Genomic DNA, 21916 nt, shown 5'->3' with positions numbered 1-21916 from the left:
GTAAGACTAAAGCATATAACAGTATTGCACATCTCCTTATAACAACACATGCACTCTGGGCATGTTTTGTGGGGAGCAAAAGGCACTAGCAACCAAAGGAAGATGTGCAGTTTCTTCAAAATTCAGGATTTTAGAAGATACACAATGGGAGTCTGTAACATGCACCACCTAGAAACATATAAAGAGACCCTTACTACAGTTTTCCATTAATGATTAGTTCATTAAGCCATGCACGTATTTTAAAACTTGCCTTCCTCATATGTAAATAATTTTCTCTTTTCTTTTGCACAGTAGTAGTTGAAAAAACCTCTCCTCCTGTGCCTGTAGAAGTTGGCCCAGATGTGTCTACTTCAAGTGCTAGTCAAGTAATAGCACCGACTCAAGTTACAGGTATGATGCATACTTTCCCCACAAAAAAAAAAAAGGCTGGAGGTAGAAATGGGTGCATACTCCCAAATAACTGAGGGCTATTAGAGTGTCAAACAGGAAGAATAGAGCAGCAGAACACAGGAAAATTCAGGGCCAAAAATGTTCAGTTTAAGAGGGTGGAATTGTATGTTATTTTTGGCAAGTCTGGTCATATGGATGGCATGCAGTTCACAGTTGACTTACGTTGTGCATATAAAATAGAGGAGTCTAAAGGATTCCACCCACCTGGAGTGTATTTGCAGGTTTGTATACCATGGTTCAACTGCATTTTTTTTTTTGCATGCATGTGGGGACAGTTTCTGGTCAGCTCCACATACAAGCACATTACTTTATGCAAATATGCCTCCCCAAAGCTCTTAAAATGCCTTTTTCTATAAGCAGTGCATTAACGCATATCCCCCTTAAAAGCATATGAAAAGACACAGACATGACATGGTGAGCGATCTTGTGAATTTACCCATATTCCATAATAAAAACTTGAGAAAATCACATTGATTTCTAAAGGTGCCTAATGAAAATAATAATTTGTGGATAGTTTCCAGAATCTGATCTAGAACTGGATTGTGTGGGGAAGCCATTCTTTGAGAAACATACTCCCTCAGCTTTTGTAGGGCCAGGCTCCCACCTTTCTAGGCTAGGTAGGAAAAGCCTAGCAGTGAGCAGGTTTCCAGGATGCACCTCCAAGAGATTGGCAGTTTTATTTATCTTCATTGATAAATGTCTTGTTCCTGATCCTCCATCACCTGTTCAGGCCCCATGAATGTGAAATTAATATTCTCCCCCCCGCCCCCAGTATGCATCATTTTACACTTGTTTACATTGAATTGCATTTGACATTTTACTGCCATTTCACTAAGTTTGGAGAGGTCCTTTTGGAGTTCTTCAGAATTCTTTTTTCTTTTGTTTCAACAACCCTGCACAACTTACTATCATTTTATTATTACCTTGGCCATCTTACTGCTCACTCCTAGTTCTAAGCTGTTTATGAACAAGTTAAAAAGCACAGTTTCCAATGCCAGTCCTTGGAGGGCTCCACTTTCTACCTTCTTCCTTAGAGAACTGTCTCTTTATTCCTACCCCCTGCTTCCTGAAACTTAACCATTTCCTGATCCACAAGAGAACCACACCTCTTTTTCTATGATTGCTACATTTATTCAAGAATTCTGTCATAGTTCTGTGTGTAAACGTCACAAATGTTAAGTTGTCTACCCCTAGTGCGCACACTTGTTTCTAAGGAGTGGTATGCAATACAGCCATGTAGCATAGCATCTTATTAATGTCTCCTCCCGAGCATCTGTGAGGAAAATTTTGATCAACCCTTTCCAGCAGATCAAAGAATTTCAACAGTAGTGATGATATTTCTATATTCTCCAGGCTCTGGAACTTTGTTTAATACTCTGGCTTCAATTTATCTTTGCAAAGGGTTTTTCTTAGTTAAGTACTACCAGCTGTGTAGTTTGCTATAAACTTACTGATATGTTCCAGCATACCCTGCAATTTCTAAATTCAATGTTTATCTCTATGTCTCTGAGTGTTCTATATTTGTTGAATCTTTGCAACATCCATCAGTATTCCATTTGAGGTCAAGTTTGCCTAATAAACAGTTGCTTTCTTTTTTTTTAAAGAAATGCATATGCTATTAATAGATTACATTGTTAGCTAGCACATTAAGCTATGTGCTTGCTGGGTGATCCTTTGGGCCAATTAACAGAATCCTTTTTAGGACAGATGAGATAAATGACAGGTGCTATTCTGTGTATCAGTAAAAGGGCTGTAGTAAAAGATAATAATAATAATAGTAGTAGTAGTAGTAGTAATAGTAATAATAATAATTGCTGCAGATCCCACTATTTCATATTCTGTGATAGTTGTCTGGGCAAATTGTATAATCAGTATTCATTTCAGTGCCATAACTTCTCTCAGCATCTAGGACTGTGCATTTTAATATGAAGCCACTTTCAGTATTGAATAGGTTCCAGAAGACAATTTTTGGAGGCAGACATTGTACAGAAAATGTAAAGGATGGAACTTCCTATGCCCTTGGTTATCTACCTAAATGCTGTGGTACATATTAAAAATGTTTCTACAGTGTGTGCATTATTAGCAAACATTGCATATCCTTTTGACTTAATCACCGGGCCTGGCATCAGGCAAATTAAGGGGATTCAGTCCCCAACCTCCACAGATCTCAGTGTCCCTTTTTACTGCTTTTGCTATGGGGTTGATAAGGATGGAGTTCTAAACCACAAAGTCAATGTGAATAAAGTTGCTTGGTGTCCCAGAATCCGCCATAGTGGCTGCATGGAAATAACTGCCAACTTAAAGATGGAGTTTTATTGAGACACTTCTTGTGCTTCCACTTCTTAATCACAAATCACATCGCAGCAGGGAAGTTTGACTTCCTAGCGTCTAAACTATTGGTTGGTTGTGCGAGCAAAATGTTCTCAGGCTTTAGTAGACAAAGTCCCTGCTGGTGTCACTGGTTCTTTTCTTCCAAGGTGAGTCAAGGCTGGCTCCCCTTAACTGAATGAGTTCTGCTTCAGCTTTCAGGAGTTGTGAAGTAACTATTGCCTAAAGAATAGCCTGTGGATGAAGTCAAACTTGCCCCTGGAAGCAACTGGACCAGCACCATTAGGAACTTTTAATATAAAGGCTTAGGTTGATAAAACTTGGGGGGAAACTCATCCAGAATGTCAGCTCTTGAGCCCTGAAGGTTTGGCACACTCCGGTCTTAACCCTGAGATGAGAAGGTGGAAGATGCTTACAATACATGCATCAACATTTGACATAACTACCAGGGGTTTCTTTTTTTCTATAAAGATTAAAACCATGCTTCAGTTCACTTACAAATTCCTCATAACTATTCCAAAGAAGAAAACGGTGTACACAGCACATGTTGACCCATTCACTGAGGAGATCCTTGAGCTGCAGTTTCATATGGATCTAGCATTGAGTTAGGAAGTTAAGAGGCCATCCTGGGTCTCTATCAAACATTTCTTGCATGTTTACAGGCCAGTTCCTTTCACTTGATTTCCAGATGCATTAGAGCAGTATGTAAATATAGGGAACGGAAGGGCAAGCTTTTGTAGGGTGTATGTCAGGCTGTTTATTTTAAGTATTGCTTCATAGAAACTCTGTACTGGCTTCTTGCTCCACAGCCACTGGGTTGGATAACAACAGGCTGAAATAATAATTTTATTATTTGTACCCCACCCATCTGACTCCGTTGCCCCAGCCACTCTGAATGGTTTTTCTTCCTTTTTAAATTGAGAATAATAGTGGACTTATGCAAATGTTTTAAATGGCCTGCTCCAGGTATGTTTTTCTTTCTATTTAGAAATCAACGAGTGCACAGTGAACCCAGATATTTGTGGAGCAGGACATTGTGTTAATTTGCCTGTGGGATACACCTGTTTCTGCAATGATGGATACAAGCTTAATGATCAACAAACAAAATGTTCTGGTATGAGAAATTTTCTTTGCCTTTGCTAAACTGATCAGTGAGTGAAGGATCTGAAGAAATGTAACCTGTAATTTGTATGAAACAACTATGGTAAATAAGAATGGCTTCTTCCCTTTTTGGCCCTTAATCTTGGTCAAAATACATTTTTTAAAAGATCTCCCTTGTTCTCATAGAACTTTGCAGCTCTTTTGTACCAGGTATGAGGAAACAGGGCCCTTCAGAGGTTGTTGGACTACAACTGCCATCATCCCTGACAACTGGCCACACTGACTGGAGCTGATGGGAGTCCAGAAACATAGAATCATAGAATTGTAGAGTTGGAAGGGACCCCAAGGGTCATTTAGTCCAACTCCCTGTGATGCGGGGATCTTAACTAAAGTATATGTGACAGGTGCCATCCAACCTCTGCTTAAAAACCTCCAAGGAAGAAGAGTCGACAAGTGCACACTTCCTGAGAGAGACCATTCCACTGTTGAACAGATCTTACTGTCAGAAAGTTATTCTTTCTGACAGTAATCTCCTTTCTTGTAACTTGAAGCTATTGATTTGGGTCCTAGCCTCTAGAGCAGGAGAAAACAAGCTCGCATCCTCTTCTATGTGACAGCCTTTGAGATATTTGAAGATGGCTCTTCTCACTGTCAAAGCTAAACGTACCCAGCTCCCTCAACTGCTCCTCATAAGGCTTATTTTCCAGACCCTTGATCACCTTGGTCTCCTCCTTCTGCACTTGTCAATATCCTTATTAAATTATGACACCCCAAACTGGACACTGTACTCCAGATGTCATCTGACCAAGGCAGCATAGAGTGGTACTATTACTTGCCTTGATCAGGACATTATACTTCTGTTGATGCAGCCCAGAAGTCACATGGTCCCCATCCCCAAACTGTACACTACCTAAATGTATCTTGGCACACAACTTGTTCTAAATTATCCTGCATGCACAAAGGATGGCACTTGTAAATTAAGAAAACTGAGGTGCTTCAAGGAGTCTTTATATTTTTCCTCCTCGTAGACCGTGCTTTGGAATCCTAACAGGAGTGCATGAAATTTTATGATAGGTATTGCAAGGAACTGAATGTCTGCTAGGCTTCTTTATATTGCTTGCCCCATTTTAAAACTGTGTAAAGAGAAGGAGCGCCTTTCACTAGCCCTGGTTCTGAGAGGTTCCAAAATATAGTATTTGACTCCCATATACATAAATGCATAAGTTCTCTCTGAAAGATCACTTATTACAAGTAAGTATAGTTCCTTCCTTCAAGGAAAAGTAATACTCTAGTATAAAGTAATACTCTGAAACTTTAAGCCAATAAGTCTGCTTTTTGAATCAGAATTTTATACCAAATCTTTATTGTTCACCTCCGTGGAAACAAATCTGTCTGTACTAATAGAGTCTGTCTTTCATTTTAGTGTCTTGTGTATATTGGGCGAAGTGAAGTGATGGTCATGACAGAGTACTACTTTTTCAATCTTCGTTTTTATTTCTTTAACAGATATTAATGAATGTACTCAGGCTCCCCATCTCTGCTCCCTTGGGCGTTGTGAAAATACAGAAGGAAGCTTCCTATGCATTTGCCAGGCAGGGTTCATGGCCAGTGAACAAGGAACAGACTGTGTTGGTAACTACTGTGCTTTATGAAACAAGCTCTTAATACTTGGGGCTAATAGCTAAGAGTTGGAGTTTGAAATCCGTTAAGGTCATTGGAAAACTACTTACATTGATTTACACAAGCACTGGACTGGGTGCTTAATGCTTAGGTTGCTCTTTTTGTTCATAGACTATTTCTTAATAAAAATTGACCACCATTACAGAGGGCAAGTCATTACTCATTCTGTCTTCCTAAAATTATTTATTTGTGCAGTTATACTTCCTTGAAAATATAATGTTGCTGTAAGAGCTAAAGTCGTAAAATATGTTTAGAGGATAGGTTTTCTCTCTCTCTCCCATGCACGAGAATAGATTTCACATAGATCATTAGCAACCAAAACAGCTCTGTAATTGGCCCCTCTCAATGTGAATACCATTTCTAAGTGACACTAAAGAAGGTCTATCAGATGTTAACGTAGGGCCATTTTGAACATTCATGGCATTGTTTGTGTGATTTGCTGTGACTGTTCCTGGAGATACACTTACATGGAGAAATTTTATCAAGTTTGTATCCACAGATTAAATGGGTAGCAGTCTATGGCTGCTGTTCAGGAACTCAGTGTACAGGCCAACTGTAAGGCCTCCTGCTTTTCAAACCATGGCAACCAGCCATCAGAGTTTAGTTTATATTATGGCTGATGGTTGGGGATGATGGGATTTGTAGTCCAGCAACATCTGGAGGCTGCCATGTTGCCTATCTTGCTGTAGACAGTACTGAGCTAGTAGTTTCACTTGGTACATAGAATCATAGAATCATAGAGTTGGAAGAGACCACAAGGGCCATCGAGTCCAACCCCCTGCCAAGCAGGAAACGCCATCAGAGCACTCCTGACATATGGTTGTCAAGCCTCTGCTTAAAGACCTTCAAAGAAGGAGACTCCACCACACTCCTTGGCAGCAAATTCCACTGTCGAACAGCTCTTACTGTCAGGAAGTTCTTCCTAATGTTTAGGTGGAATCTTCTTTCTTGTAGTTTGGATCCATTGCTCCGTGTCTGCTTCTCTGGAGCAGCAGAAAACAACCTTTCTCCCTCCTCTATGTGACATCCTTTTATATATTTGAACATGGCTATCATATCACCCCTTAACCTCCTCTTCTCCAGGCTAAACATGCCCAGCTCCCTTAGCCGTTCCTCATAAGGCATCGTTTCCAGGCCTTTGACCATTTTGGTTGCCCTCCTCTGGACACGTTCCAGTTTGTCAGTGTCCTTCTTGAACTGTGGTGCCCAGAACTGGACACAGTACTCCAGGTGAGGTCTGACCAGAGCAGAATACAGTGGCACTATTACTTCCCTTGATCTAGATGCTATACTCCTATTGATGCAGCCCAGAATTGCATTGGCTTTTTTAGCTGCCGCGTCACACTGTTGGCTCATGTCAAGTTTGTGGTCAACCAAGACTCCTAGATCCTTTTCACATGTACTGCTCTCAAGCCAGGTGTCCCCCATCTTGTATTTGTGCCTCTCATTTTTTTTGCCCAAGTGCAATACTTTACATTTCTCCCTGTTAAAATTCATCTTGTTTGTTTTGGCCCAGTTCTCTAATCTGTCAAGGTCGTTTTGAAGTGTGATCCTGTCCTCTGGGGTGTTAGCCACCCCTCCCAGTTTGGTGTCATCTGCAAATTTGATCAGGATGCCCTTGAGTCCATCATCCAAGTCGTTGATAAAGATGTTGAATAAGACCGGGCCCAAGACAGAACCCTGTGGCACCCCACTAGTCACTCTTCTCCAGGATGAAGAGAAACCATTGATGAGCACCCTTTGGGTTCGGTCAGTCAGCCAGTTACAAATCCACTGAGTGGTAGCATAGTCAAGACCGCATTTTACCAGCTTCTTTACAAGAGTATCATGGGGCACCTTGTCAAATGCTTTGCTGAAATCAAGGTAGGCTACATCCACTGCGTTCCCTTCATCCTACCAGGCTTGTAATTCTGTCAAAAAACGAGATCAGGTTAGTCTGACATGACTTATTTTTCAGAAATCCATGCTGACTATTGGTGATCACAGCATTCCTTTCTAGGTGCTCACAGACTGTTTGCTTAATGATCTGCTCCAGAATCTTCCCTGGTATTGATGTCAGACTGACTGGGCGGTAATTATTTGGGTCCTCTCTTTTCCCCTTTTTGAAAATAGGGACAACATTTGCCCTCTTCCAGTCTGCCGGGACTTCGCCTGTTCTCCAGGAATTCTCAAAGATGAACTGCCAGTGGTTCTGAGATCACATCTGCCAGTTCTTTTAATACTCTTGAATGCAGTTCATCTGGCCCTGGAGTCTTGAATACATCTAAACTACCGTATTTTTCGCACCATAGGGCGCACCGGACCATAGGGCGCACCCAGTTTTTAGGGGGGGGGGAAATCAAGGAAAAAAATATTCCCCCCCCCCAGCCCCAAACAGCAGCGTACAGGCTGCACACAACCACTCCCTGCCAGAGGGGTTGCGCAGCTATGGAAGAAGGCAAGGCAGCGAGCGGGATGGATCCTGCTCGCTGCTTTGGCTTCCCCTTTAGCCCCGTGCAGCCTCTCCCTCCTGGGAGAGGCTGCACGGGGCTAAAGAATCCATAGCTCCATGTAGCCTCTCCTTGCGGAGGGGTTGCGCGCAGCTATGGAGCAAGCCAAGGCAGGGGGCGGGATGGATCCCACTCGCTGCTTTGGTTTCCTCTTTAGCCCCGTGCAGCCTCTCCTTGCCGGGAGACGCTGCGCAGGGCTAAAGAATCCATAGCCCGTGCAGCCTCTCCCTGCCGGAAGGGTTGCGTGCGGCTATGGAAGAAGGCAAGGCAGCGAGCGGGATGGATCCCGCTCGCTGCTTTGGCTTCCCCTTTAGCCCCGTGCAGCCTCTCCTTGCCGGGAGACGCTGCGCAGGGCTAAAGAAGCCATAGCCCGTGCAGCCTCTCCCTGCCGGAAGGGTTGCGTGCGGCTATGGCAGAAGCCTGCATTCGCTCCATAGGACGCACACACATTTCCCCTTAATTTTTGGAGGGGAAAAACTGCGTCCAATAGAGCGAAAAATACGGTAGCCAAGTATTCTTGTACTATCTCCTTAGTTATTCTGGGCTGTGTTTCCTCTGCTGAATCATTTGCTCCAAATTCTTCAGGTTGGGCATTGTTTTCTTTCTCGGAGAAGACTGAGGCAAAGAAGGCATTGAGGAGTTCAGCCCTTTCTGTGTTTGCATTTCACCATCTTCTCCTCTTAGTGACCCCACTGTTTCTTTGTTCTTCCTTTTGCTACGAACATACCCATAAAAGCCTTTTTTGTTGCTTTTAACCTCTCTAGCAAGCCTGAGTTCATTCTGTGCTTTAGCTTTTCTGACTTTGTGTCTACACGTGCTGGCTATTTGTTTGAATTCCTCTTTGGTGGTTCCCCCCTTTTCCATTTTTTGTACCTTGTACATGGCGGCTTCCAATGTTCCATAGAGCATTCTTAGAGGTATTGTAGCAGGGCACCCAAATACAAAGTATCTGCTGGAAGGTGGCTGGACAAATGGCCCTCAGTCATGATCAGGGCATGACTGAAGGACAGTAAATATTAGTAAGCAAATAAACTCATGGACATCAGTCCTAGTAACACCTGCAATTACTAAAGCAAGAATATTGACATTACAGGTTGTAGTTGTTGCAACTAAGATCCGTGAGCTCCACAGCTAATAGTCTATTTATGTAAGTAAGCAGCCAGTCTTGGGAGTGATAAAATTAACAATTTACATGGCCCTAAGAATAAGAATCCTGGGCAGATTCAGCTAACCCAGTGCACTAACAGAAACTTGTTCAAGGATTCCACTAATGTTGGGAGCACCCTTAGCATAGTGTGCAAGGGGAAGAGAAAGGCGATAATTGCAGCTGGCAACTAGGAATGCTTGCACTGATTGAACAATCATATTAGAATGATGTTGACTTTCATCCTCTGTAAATGTGTGTATTCTTAAAAAGAAAAGGAAGACTAGTGTATTTACAGTACGTATTTAACTTTTGTATTCATTTTGGTTTCTAGATGTTGATGAATGTTCTGGATCTCACACCTGTGGGGAAGGACGCTGTATAAATACCATTGGTTCATACATATGTGCTTGTGACACTGGATTCCGTATGAACAGGAGAGGCCAGTGTGAAGGTATGTTGTCACTCTGAAATGTTGGAATAATCTTCCGCAGACATTATTATTAGTTTCCTTAATTCCTTTAGAAAAGCCATCCGAGAAAGTTGTGCCATAGAGAGCAATGCTTATGCATTTGAGGACACTAACATGGTAGACTCAGGACAGATGATGCAAGAATCCATAACCTACCCCATCCTTTCATTGAGCTCTACTGTCTCTCTTCATCTTTACATATAAATTGTGTTTCCAATGGGTAAACCAGGGTTTCTTCACAGCAAACATACAATGTCCGGCATGCATCCGTAAACACCTGTGTACATGTGTCAAGACTTTAAAGATATAGATATATCATGGGAATTTCTTCCCATTGGATATTTCTGTTCCCTTCATTGGTGCCTTTTCATCGCCAGCTGTTCGTTCTGCCTAGACATCAGAGGTTAAAGAGATGGTTGTGCTATCGCTTTATGGTTATGTTCTGTACTGCTGCTGCTGCTTGTTAGTTACAATGTTGTTGTTCAGGATAAATGTTATTTGGTATAGTTGTTGACATTTTATTCTCTGTTTTATTATAAATTGTTCACTACCCTGGGAATTCCTGTTGAAGGTTGGTGGTCTTGTTGTTGTCATGATCATTTAGTAATAATAATTCACTGTTCATATATTTGCTTCAGGAACAACTGTGGTAAATATGACTGCAGCATAAAACGTGGAGCTGCTTTTTCTTAAAAGTGGGCATTTACAGACAAGGGTCTGCTAGTATCAGCTTGCCTGCTAGTGACTCCTCAGTGACACTCCTGTGATTAATAAACCAGATGAGGATAGTGCTGGTTCCCATACTGTGTGCCACTGTTCCAAATGACCTGGCAAAATCAGCATGGACAGCAAACCAACACTGTTGCTAAACTTCAGCGATAGAAGGCTCCCTTCCTAAAAAATGGGGGCGGGGTAAGCATAAGAGCTTCAATTTTAAAATTGGAAATTATTAAAATTAAAGTTGGAAACCTCACTATCTACTTTATCTGTAAATTTGTTCTATTGAAATTATTTATGAAAATTGCCATTGACAATGAAGTTCATCTCTTCACTTGTTACAAAGGAATCCACTTGTGGTTTGGAATAAAATATTGGCAAAAATCCACCGTTTTATAGAACAAAACGTCCCAGCACGTCTAACTTAACAACGCATATAAAGTTAGGTTTTGGCCTGAATATCCCCTTGAGTTAAAAAATAAAAATCAACATAAATTCATTCATAAATTAAAATGATATTCAGTTACTCCTACTTAATCATCAGTGTCTTTGTACTCTGTTTTCATACCTGTCACCTTCAATCAGAATATGCCTTTTTTAAACAAGCATATTCTTCTGCAGTCTCTCAGCTCCAGCTTTTGCTAGTATAAGAATTACTGGGTTTATGTTCATTTTTAAAAAATCAAAAGACAGCTTTGGATATAGATTTCACAATTTGGTGCTCATAGGTGTCAAGGGTGTGAAAATTATGCATATTTTTCACAACAGAATTTGCAGTGAAAGGAAGAAAGAATCAGAGTCCCGAATAAATGGGATCAAACAGGCCATGGCTTGATTGAAAGACAAGATCAATAAAACAGTTGATAATAATAATCCACCAATAGCATCAGAGTGGAGCCGGTGGTTTCCTAGAAGAACCTCAAGGAAAGTGGCTAGATTTGCCAGCTGTAACGTCCCCTTGGTACCACTGAAGTCAAGGCTATGCCTGATGGGTAACAATCCATTCTCCTTGTGAGAAGAGGCTGATGGGAAGTGGTCACCCATATTAGACACCTTTAGTTTTGTTGGGTTAGCCTACAATCCTGGGAAATAGCTCCACTCTCAAGAGCTGATCCAGTCTCCTTCCTACCTCCTTTTCACAACTATATGAGACTTTGGGCAAATGGAGCCTGAAATGTCAACTGCAGAAAGGCAGACTGTCTTGTCTTCCCCTTGAGTCCTGTCTCCCTCTTCCCTCAGTTAGCATTGTTTGGAGTTTGTTCTACCTATTGCAAGCATAACAGGTCATGAGGCTGTAAGCCCAAAGTCTTCAGGCAGTATCTAGGGCTCTAACTTTATGTTGTATGCAAATACATGCTATGTGTAATCAGTCCCTTGGTCCCAAATGATCTTCACATTAAGTGGAGATGAGGAAGAGAGAATGAAATTGTTGATTCTTCCTTTGCAAGTAGGAAATTTCTGATAAGTCAGATAAGGATATTCACCTGTCAAGATACAGCTATTTGATACAGTGGAAGAAAAGGAAAGGAATGTTCCATATTTCCTTTATGTTCATTACTACAGCAAACTATGTGGATAGTTTAGATTACATTTCAAGAAGCTGTGTAAGATAGCTGCAGGGCACCATTCATAATTTTAGATTTGTATGTATTTTTATATAGCTTATTCCAGACACATGTTTTACTTTTCACATTGATAATTTATTATACATCTATGTTTTCATTGGCTTTATTTTAAAAAATAAAATCTGTATACCAGGTATTCTTCAAAACCCAAAAATTGTCATATCCTTAACTCTGTGGTTGCTTATATAAGTATTAAATTTGTTGTGATAAGGTGGTTTTAAATGTTTAGATTTTAGCTTCAAAACGAAACCCGTTTACCCAATGGAACATGTTTCCAAATAAATAAGCTTAGGATCTTTGCCTACGTTATCAAGATAATTTAAAAATATGTCTAATCATTAGTTGAAATATATCAGGTGTTTATTTCCCGATTTTTTTTACCTCTTGCCCTCCTTTCCAAGGAGTTCATAGCAGTGTTTTTAATTTTACAACTACCTGTAAGGTAGCTTTCCAAACTTTTCATGTTGGTGACACGCTTTTTAGACATGCATAATTTTGTGACACAGTAATTCAGTTTTGCCCGCAAACCGGAGGTTAAACTAGCCCCTTTCCAATGCCGGGAGGAGAACAGGGGGTGTTTGTGCGGCACACCTACACACTGCAGCCGACAAATTAATGTGTCACGACACAGTTTGGAAAGCTCTTCTGTAATGTATGTTAAGCTAAGAGGCAGGGACTTGCCTAAGAGCACCTAGTAAGCATCATAGGTGAATGGAGATTTAACCTTAGGCATCATTTAACCAAGCACAGCATTCTAGCACATCATGTACTTCAGTGGTTCCATTCAGATCTGAATCTTAAGGACAGTAGCACCCAATGTTCAAAATATACCATCCCAAATTCTATTATAGCATTAAGATTCCCTTGCTCTTTATGGATTATTAAAATCTTAAACTTCATTTGTTTTCTTTTTAAAGATATTGATGAATGCACAATTCCACACACTTGTTCAGATGCAGAGTGCATTAACAGTCCTGGTTCTTACCAATGTGTACCTTGCAGAGATGGATTCAGAGGCTGGAACGGGAAATGCTATGGTAAATGCCTTGTTGAAAATGTTTTCTATTGCAAATATTGTTGCAGTTATTCCATGTTTTTTCAGTGTCGTGTTCTTGGGCAAGGATGTTAACTTCCCTTGGCAACTATGATATGTAGACTTATTATTTGATAGATAAAGAATAATTAGAGTGACTGTGACTCACATCACAACTAGATTTCACTGGAAGTATATGGCTGCTGCTAATACCAGCAGCCCAGTATCTCCTCCTCTCTCGTGATAATGAAATTACCTGCCACAACAAGACATTTTATTTGTTTATTTCTTAAATTTCTCTGCTGTCCTTCCTTCCAAAGGAGCCCAGAGCAGCAAATATCAAAGTGTTAAAACAATACAATTTAAAATGATATTTTAAAAAAATTAAAACCATCTAAAAACATTTATAACATTTAAATTAATTGCATGCACTCACATTTGCTAATTTCAAGCTTGCCAGGAGCAGTACCTCTCAGGAATCAAATGCCTTGTTAAACAGGGATGTTTTTTAAATTTATCCCAAAAATCAGTTATGAGGGGGAGAGATGCACCTCACCAGGGAGGGCATTCCACAAACACAGAACCATCTTTGAGAAGGCCCTGTCATGGGTCAACATGTGATATGATGCTGCCATGTTCTGAGTTTCCCTGCTCAACTTCCTTGGTGTGCAGTTTCAGCAAACCAGGAATTCATCTTGCTTCACTTTACAGAAAGGAGGAGGTAACCTGGGGCTCTGAAAACATCTAGCTTTGGCATCATTCAAGAGTAAACTGAATGCAGAGAGTAATTCCTTTTTATGTGAGGAAAACACATTCAAGCATTTCTACACTTCATATTTCACTTCAGGCTCTGCACAGCTCAACCTTAAGCTCAAACACAGTGAAATATACATCAGAGTAAAAGAACAATGGTATTTTCTAAGGGCTTGGCCATGCTCTTTCAGTCCACTCACACAACTGAAAATGAGGTAGTTGTCAAAATTCACTTTATTTTAAATTGAAAAAATGTTTAGCTTACTTTCATCTGTTTTGCCTACAATGTGTATCATTGAATAGGCCAGCCCATGCATTTCTGAAGTTAAGTTCTCTGAAAAAAATCCAACTACAAGAAATTATATTTTCCTGTGTTGTCTGGAATCCTGGTGCATGGCTTTTCAGTGTCTAGGCTAGGAGGGTTTTTTTGTCATTGCTTACATTGGCTCTGGCTCTTGGCATCTTATCCTGTGCTGTCTGCTTTCAGTGTTCAAAGTAAAAGGGACACTTTAAAATGACAGGCAGAGCAGATAGGTATGTCTTGATACAGTCTTATTGTGTTAATGCTTGCTGGCAAATTCTGAGGAGCTTACTCAGCATTTCCTATGACTTTAAGCAGACAGACTTCCATTATCTGTCTGCCCTCCCACATATCTACTTACTTTCCTCCTTTATAAACCCTTTTTTTCTTCTTCTCTAAAAGCCTTCTTTTTGTAGATAAAAACTTAAATGTCTGGGATGGTGGATGGTCAAACCCCAGAAACTAGATGGGCCTTGCACACATGGGAGTTTTATACCCAGTATAACTTAATGTTCTTCCTGCTAGTCTTCACTCTAATCTTGGAAACTCCTGTGGCTGATCTGCACATTATGTCTGTGATGCAGAGGCTGCTTAGAATGGCCTCCATATGGTGTTTTCTCTGCGCCAGCCCCATAATGTGTACCACTGCTCTCCATGTGATTCTGATGCATTTCTTGGAGGGTTTTCTTGCAAGCCATGATTAGGTTTTAACAGGGATAGACATAATGGCTGCATTAGGATGATCAAATCTTAGTTTAACTAGCCAAGAAATGTGGAAGCCTCGTGCACTTGCACACAGACACTTTGGTTCTCCCTTTGCACTGCTGGGGAAGCAAGCCAAGAAGTCGCTTCTTGTTACACCTGAACTGGAAAACTATGGTTAAGGGCTTTCAAACAAGCTAGAATAGCCATGGTTTAATATTGGCTTCCATTATCCTGACTTCTTCGCACACCGTGCTAAGCCAAACCATGTTGTTGTTGTTGTTGTTTAGTCATTTAGTCGTGTCCGACTCTTCATGACCCCATGGACCAGAGCACGCCAGGCACTCCTGTCTTCCACTGCCTCCCGCAGTTTGGTCAGACTCATGTTCGTAGCTTCAAGAACACTATCCAACCATCTCGTCCTCTGTCATCCCCTTCTCCTTGTGCTCTCCATCTTTCCCAACATCAGGGTTTTTTCCAGGGAGTCTTCTCTTGAGGTGGCCAAAGTATTGGAGCCTCAGCTTCACGATCTGTCCTTCCAGTGAGCACTCAGGGCCGATTTCCTTAAGAATGGATAGGTTTGATCTTCTTGCAGTCCATGGGACTCTCAAGAGTCTCCTCCAGCACAAGCCAAACCATGGCTTAGTGCAAATGCATGAGTGCCACAGAGAGGAACAAACCTTGAGCCCAGGTACAGACAACACACTAAGCTAGAGGTGTACAAACATGACTTGAATACATACCATATTTTTCCATGTATAACATGACCCCATGTATAAGACGACCCCTATTTTGGGGAGCCCTCAACAGTTGTTGAGCTTCTTCTGTAAGTTTGCTGAGCTGTTGAGCAGCTTTTCGACAATCCCCCGCTCTGGCTGATTGAACTGGTGCAACAATACACTGCATACTGGCACTCACCAAATACTCTTCCTAAGCCGGGAAGAGCGGGTAAGCGGCTTCCTCTCTGACATTTCCCTGCTACTGCTGCAGCACCAGCCCTTGCTTACTTAGCATATTAACCCATGTTTAAGACGACCCTCAATTTATCACAAAAAATATATTCAGAAAAAAGGTCATCTTACACATGGGAAAATACGGTATCTCAGTCATCAATACCTGCTACCTTAACTGTGTGTTCCCCTTTCAAAATTAATGAATTTCCAAAGGGGTAGCCTTGTTAGTCTTTTGTAGCAAAAACAAAGAAGTGTCTTATGGCACCTTAAAGACAAAGTTAATTAAATGGCTAATGGACCATCACTAAGCCTTCAATGGCTGCAATTCTAACCATATCTAATTAGAAGTAATTCCCATTTAATTCAGTGTGGCTTACTCCCAGGTTAGTGGGGTAAGGATTGCAGCCTGTCTCACTAGTTTGATTTCACAGTTCATAAGAAAGTTATCTTATTTCCATCACTCACTGTTTAGCACATGCTGTTGATATTTTGTTCTTTGTGTCCTAGGCTGCATTAATAACTCTTGCCATCAAACCATAAATAAGCCCTTTTTAAAATTGCAGCGCTTTATTTCATTAAGTGCATATTTATTTAGAAAATTACCTATCTCTTTGTGTTTCTACTGAAACATAACTCTTAAGTGAATGTCCATGTAAAAAGAATAATAATAAATGATGAGTTCCAGTGGTTTTTCAGATTCATAGTAGAAAACAGATTAGGGTTTCAATTCCAAACCCACTTACCTGGGAGTAAGTCCTATTGAATTCTACACACACATACCTCTATTCTCCATCTAGACAAGCAAGAGATATTATCACAGCTTAAGGACAAATTATAACCAGGGGGGAATTCCTGAGATGAGAAGCAGGGCTAGTGAGAGTTGTGGCCTGGGGAGAAACTAGAGGGTTGCTTTTGGTCCCCAGTCTGGAGGTTCCCCACCCCTAGAATCAGTGGCGTAGCATGGGGAGGGCACAGGGGCAGTTGCCCTGGGCACAAAATTCTTAGGGATGCAAAATTTCAACACCTGGTGCTGCCTCAATATAGCTGTGTGCTTCTGTCACTGGGCTCTGTTGCAAATGGCTTCTCCGTGTGAACCAGGAAGTGGCCTGTCCAGATGACAGAATGATTCTTCTTTTCGTAACTCTGAGGTTGCGATCCCCTGGGTGATGGGGACGCTGTTAGGCAGTTCAATGTGCATGTGTACTCTGTCCACTTCCCATCCCTCTGCGTGGCCCTGGGTGCCAGCAACCCACGCTACACCACTGCCTGGAATAAAACCTATTTGTGGAACTGAGAACTTTTTGTATGCAAATTGCTGGTGTGGAGTAGAAGGTAAATTAGACTGGAGCCCTAGTGAAGGCAAAGGGTCAAAAACCCCTAACAGGACATTAGGGTCTGGACTGGCAATTTGAACGTAACGGCACAGATACGGAGCTAACATGTCATCTAGTTTGGCCGTTACTGAGAAAACCATTAAAGAAAGTTAATAAAAGCTTGTTAGCCAATTCTGTTGAAACACCTCAAGCATCCTTAATTAATATTGTAAGCGATAGCATCTTGTCTAAATCCAATCTTTGTTATCCACAGATATAAATGAATGTCAATATAGCAGTCTCTGCACAAATGGCCAGTGTGAAAACTTGGAAGGCTCTTTCAGATGTCTTTGTAGCCAAGGTTATCAACTGTCCCCTGCCAGAGATCAGTGTGAAGGTAGGAATTGATTAATACCTTTGTTATTTAAATCTAACATGCCTAATGTTTGCCAAGAGAGGTGAAATAGACTTATTCATCATGGGCATTCAAAGCACAGGCATTGTATTCCTCACTCATTGTGTTGGTGGAATCTTCTTCATACCACTTTAGAAAAGTAAACATAAAGGTAGGGCTAGAGCTACTTGAACACCTGTGCATTCTCCTTCCTGGTGTTCTGAAATCTTGGGAGAAATTCATAAGATCAGATGCCATGGGAGAGTCTTTTTGTGTACTGTTTTAAAAGCACAAGAGGCAAAAAGATGAACCCTTCCCTCTATTTGAAGGAGCCCTAAAGATAAAAATATGAAAGGAGAGTGGAAAGTCTTCACAGGGCAGAGTGAAAACTGGTGAAATGTAACCACTTTGTGATTAAATTTGGCACAATCTGGGGGGAAAATGTTAACAAAGGAGACAGAACCATGGGCTGCTTTGAAAATTAATCTCAAATGAGATGATGATGATGATGATGATGATGATTTTGTTATTTATACCCAGGCCATCTGGCTTGGTTGCACCAGCCACTCTGGGATATCAAATGCCCCAATTTTAACCTGTTGTCTCATTTCATACTCCTGACTTGTAGTAATTGAAAATTAGTTTTAAAGGCACTGATATTACCCAATGAGAATCTAGCCCTTGGAAAATTTAGTTGTCATGCAAAGGCTGCCTGAGGCTAATTTGAGGTGGCACTCGAAATATAAGTTTCCTTTTCTTATCATGGACTGTGCTGGATGAATAGTTCACTATGAACTTACACCAGACTGTTCTGCTTGTTGATTCAGCAGCACCATCCTACAGCAACATGTGCTTTTCTGGTTGTAAATTTGCAATGCATTTTGCTGCTGAAATCCAGATGTTGGCATGGGCTGACTATCCTTAAATTGTGAGAATGGGAAAGAACATTGCAAGCTTTGAATGAACAGCAACTGGATACCATTGGAGCTGGTCTGGATAAAAAACCCACAAAGCCTTTCTGCTTCATTGAAACTGCTAGCTCCATCAGGCCATTTGTCCCAACAGGAACTTGGCATTGCTAAGAAATATGCAACTGAAACCAGAGAAGACAATTTACCCTGAAGAACAGTAGTATTATAGAATTTACTGATAACACACACTAAATCTTAATTTTGACCCAATAATCTAGATCTTCATGGACTCTGAAAATGCAAGACCTTGAATGTATTTTAAACCATTTTTAAATAGCTTTGCGGGGCAGAGTATGCATTTTCTGAAGCTAAACACTGTCTTATAATTTGCAGATGTAGATGAATGTGAACGGCAGCAGCTTTGCACAAATGGTCAATGCAGAAACATCGCTGGATCGTACAGATGCATTTGTGGCCAAGGCTACCAGCTGACACCTACAAAAGACCATTGTGAAGGTAAGTTCCATTGTCTACATGAGGAATTCAGTCAAATTTTCTATGAATTTTTCACACAAACTGCCTTAAGGGTTTCTTTTTACAATTGAGAAATCAGCAAGCGGTCATAACAATTTTAATTATTGAGAGTAATATTAATTTGTAATATCTCCTTCTGAAGCTGTTGAAGGCTGCCAAATGTAGACAAATAGGTGTAGGTTTTTATATGCAAGGAATTTTAAATATGTCATATTTCGGCAGGATAGGATAAAACCTTCCGGCTATATTTATTTAATATATTTATATACTGCTTTTCCCCACCACAGTAGTCACAAAGCAGTTTCCAGATCATTAAAACAATGCCAGTACCATACCCTAGCCTCTGCCAGCAGTAGGTATTTCAGTGACATATTATTGTGCTGTTGTTAGCATAATCTCTTCTGAAGTGGTTTGATTGCTGCTTGTATTCATTTCAGATATTGATGAATGCCAAGAAGACAGCGATATTTGCCGTGGAGGGAACTGCATTAATACCAAAGGTTCTTATGAGTGCACTTGCCCAGATGGCTTCCAGCTGCTACCCTCCAGGGGTTGTCAAGGTATTATATTATCATTATCATTATTATTATTACATTTATACATCTTTGTCTTCCAAGGAGCTCAAGGTGGTGTGCATTTCATCCTCAAAGCAACCCTGTGAGATATGCTAGGCTAAGAGATGGCGACTGGCCCAAGCTGACCCAGTGTGATTCCTGGCTGAGTGGGGTTTTGAACCCTGGCTTTTGAACCCTGGCTTCCCAGGTCATAGTCCAACACTGTAACCATTACACCATACAGCTTGGCTATAGAAATATTATAATATCACAGTGAGCTAGAAGGATAAGAAGTACGCTGTTGTACCTTATCATATCTGCATTTGGGGAAATGTCCATAAGGCATGGATTCTTACTTGCCAGCCACATAAGCTTTCTTTAAGTGAAGAGCTGAAAACCATAAAAATACCATGATTAAAAAGTTCCTACAGTCTACTCTCCATTTTGATATCTATAGCTCCCTACTGGCTACCAAGGTAGGCATATCGATTCTCACTAATGGTATGGGCAGCCGCGAGCTTTCTATATTCAGGTGGGAGATTTTTATCCCCCATTCAGATGAATTTTCACCTTTGGGGTACAGGTCAGCCTTTAATTCAGGTTAGAGTTCTCTTGTCCACTAGCACAACTTTCTTTGTTAGTGTTCCTTATAAATATATATGTAGCCTTCTAATAAAATGATGCATCTTTGGTTGCTGTTTCTCTGTCCCCTGCAGATATCAATGAATGTGCAGCATCCAATCTCTGTTTACCTCATGGGCAATGCCTGAATACATTGGGCTCTTTCCAGTGCGTTTGTGAGCAGGGTTTCACTATTTCTAGAGATGGCCAAACATGTGAAGGTAAGATGGGCTAAATGAAAGAAAAAGGAAATTAGGTCTGATGCAGTAAGGGGTGATGATAATTAGGAACAAACATAGGGCATCTGTCCATCATGTACACTGACTGGCAGTGGCTCTCCAAGGTTTCAGATAGGTATCCCTTCCTATTGACTGAATGTGGTTGACAACACTTAAAAGTATAATCAAATAAATAGTACTTTTGCTCCCATTTTGATTAACTGCAGTTTATTATTACATCCAAACTCTAAACTGTTGTTAATCTTAACTATGGCTAGTTGAAAAGAAGAAGGTTCATAAACTATGATCTGAAGTTGGATTGCTTCAGACAAACCATAGTGAAGATTAGCCACAATCTGCTAGGTTCAGACTAAACAAAATAAGGAGTGGGGGGTACTTGAGCCCCAGACTCACCCCTGTCACAATAAACCACAGTTTGTCATGGTGTCCAGACCAGAACTAAGCCTCAGTAATATTGACTGTTTCATTATTTGTCATGGGTTTTTAATATACAATTCAGACCTTTAAATTTCTGCTATTTTATCTGGTGGCAATAGGTTCTTCCATGCTGACTTTCCATGTGAGAAGTTGGGCAGCTTTTGGTATTGACTGAAGCAATGTTCCTACATTTTATGCATTTGTCCAGTGCCATATAACTCGATACAAGTAAATCTGCATTATGCTTATATGGGTTATGGCTTTAAAAAAAGAACTATCTGGAATGTAGCTGTGAGTGAGAGGGCAGAAGGGGAGTAAAAAATAGTTCATGATCTTTTTTGGCTTAAGCCCTACTTATATATGCAGGATATCTGATCATTCCTAAATGACCCACACTATTTCTTGTGTGTAAAATGTTATTGTTTGAGAATCAAACAATAGTAAGCAAAGTATCCAATGTGCATATAATCACAGTTATACATGTGTGACACAAAGGTAAAAAATGATTTAGCTTTAAATAATAAAACATAAATTTTAGGATCTTTACACCTGCAATTCATTTTAAATACAAAAAGGTATATACACTTCGATTTATTTATTTTTTAAAAAATGAGAGCTGGACTTAAGTAAAGTAACCCATCCCAGTTATCAAACCCAGAAATATTTTCCCCTTTCTCCACAAGGGTCCTTACAGAATTCCTTTATCTACAGTGTTGACAGAAGTGACTCTTTCAGAATCCCAGTCAGGACAATAATTTGGATTGATGAACATCTGCACAATGTAATTCTTTGAGTTTTCTCAGAAGGAGAAGAATGAGGTCATTCTAGTGCAATTCTGTCTTCCTTTCACTGTCCGTAGCCATGTCAGCGCCACCTCCTTGTCAACAGTATTAAAGTTAAGAGATCTATGGGAAAGAATAAACAAAGACAGACTTTAAGAACAAGGCAAAAAGTATGGTTCCTATTCTAACAATAGAGGCATAGATTCATTATGACCTTTTAATTTCCTGTATTAGACAATGCATGGAAATTCCTGTGCCTTCATCTAGAACATACGATAGTGTGAAGAAGGATTCATTTTTATGTGCATAAGTCTAATCTTGCCTTAAGCACTTCATAGAAGAATGTTACAATATTCTTTCTCAAGCTTATGCATTGGTTAAATCTCATTGCTAAAATGGATCT

At 40.5% G+C, this 21916-nt stretch overlaps 1 protein-coding gene across 13 annotated transcripts in view; it reads left to right on the top strand.

Annotated features, from left to right (window-relative positions):
* The window catches only part of LTBP1 (latent transforming growth factor beta binding protein 1), a 194301-nt gene that overhangs the window by 130112 nt on the left and 42273 nt on the right, over nucleotides 1-21916 (top strand). For 7 of the 13 annotated variants that reach the window (XM_079969432.1, XM_079969440.1, XM_079969438.1 and 4 more), the window contains 9 exons: nucleotides 292-390; nucleotides 3767-3892; nucleotides 5386-5511; nucleotides 9527-9646; nucleotides 12924-13043; nucleotides 17336-17458; nucleotides 18760-18882; nucleotides 19338-19460; nucleotides 20171-20296. In XM_079969432.1, coding sequence (XP_079825558.1) covers nucleotides 292-390; nucleotides 3767-3892; nucleotides 5386-5511; nucleotides 9527-9646; nucleotides 12924-13043; nucleotides 17336-17458; nucleotides 18760-18882; nucleotides 19338-19460; nucleotides 20171-20296 — 1086 coding nt within the window. The remainder of the gene's footprint in view (nucleotides 1-291; nucleotides 391-3766; nucleotides 3893-5385; nucleotides 5512-9526; nucleotides 9647-12923; nucleotides 13044-17335; nucleotides 17459-18759; nucleotides 18883-19337; nucleotides 19461-20170; nucleotides 20297-21916) is intronic. The other 6 variants (XM_079969437.1, XM_079969439.1, XM_079969442.1 and 3 more) reach the window with 1 other exon arrangement.

The sequence above is a fragment of the Podarcis cretensis genome (assembly GCF_951804945.1).
Source record: "Podarcis cretensis genome assembly, chromosome: 3".
In the NCBI taxonomy this organism is placed as follows: Eukaryota; Metazoa; Chordata; class Lepidosauria; order Squamata; family Lacertidae; genus Podarcis; species Podarcis cretensis.
This window is presented reverse-complemented; position numbering and strand designations above follow the sequence as displayed.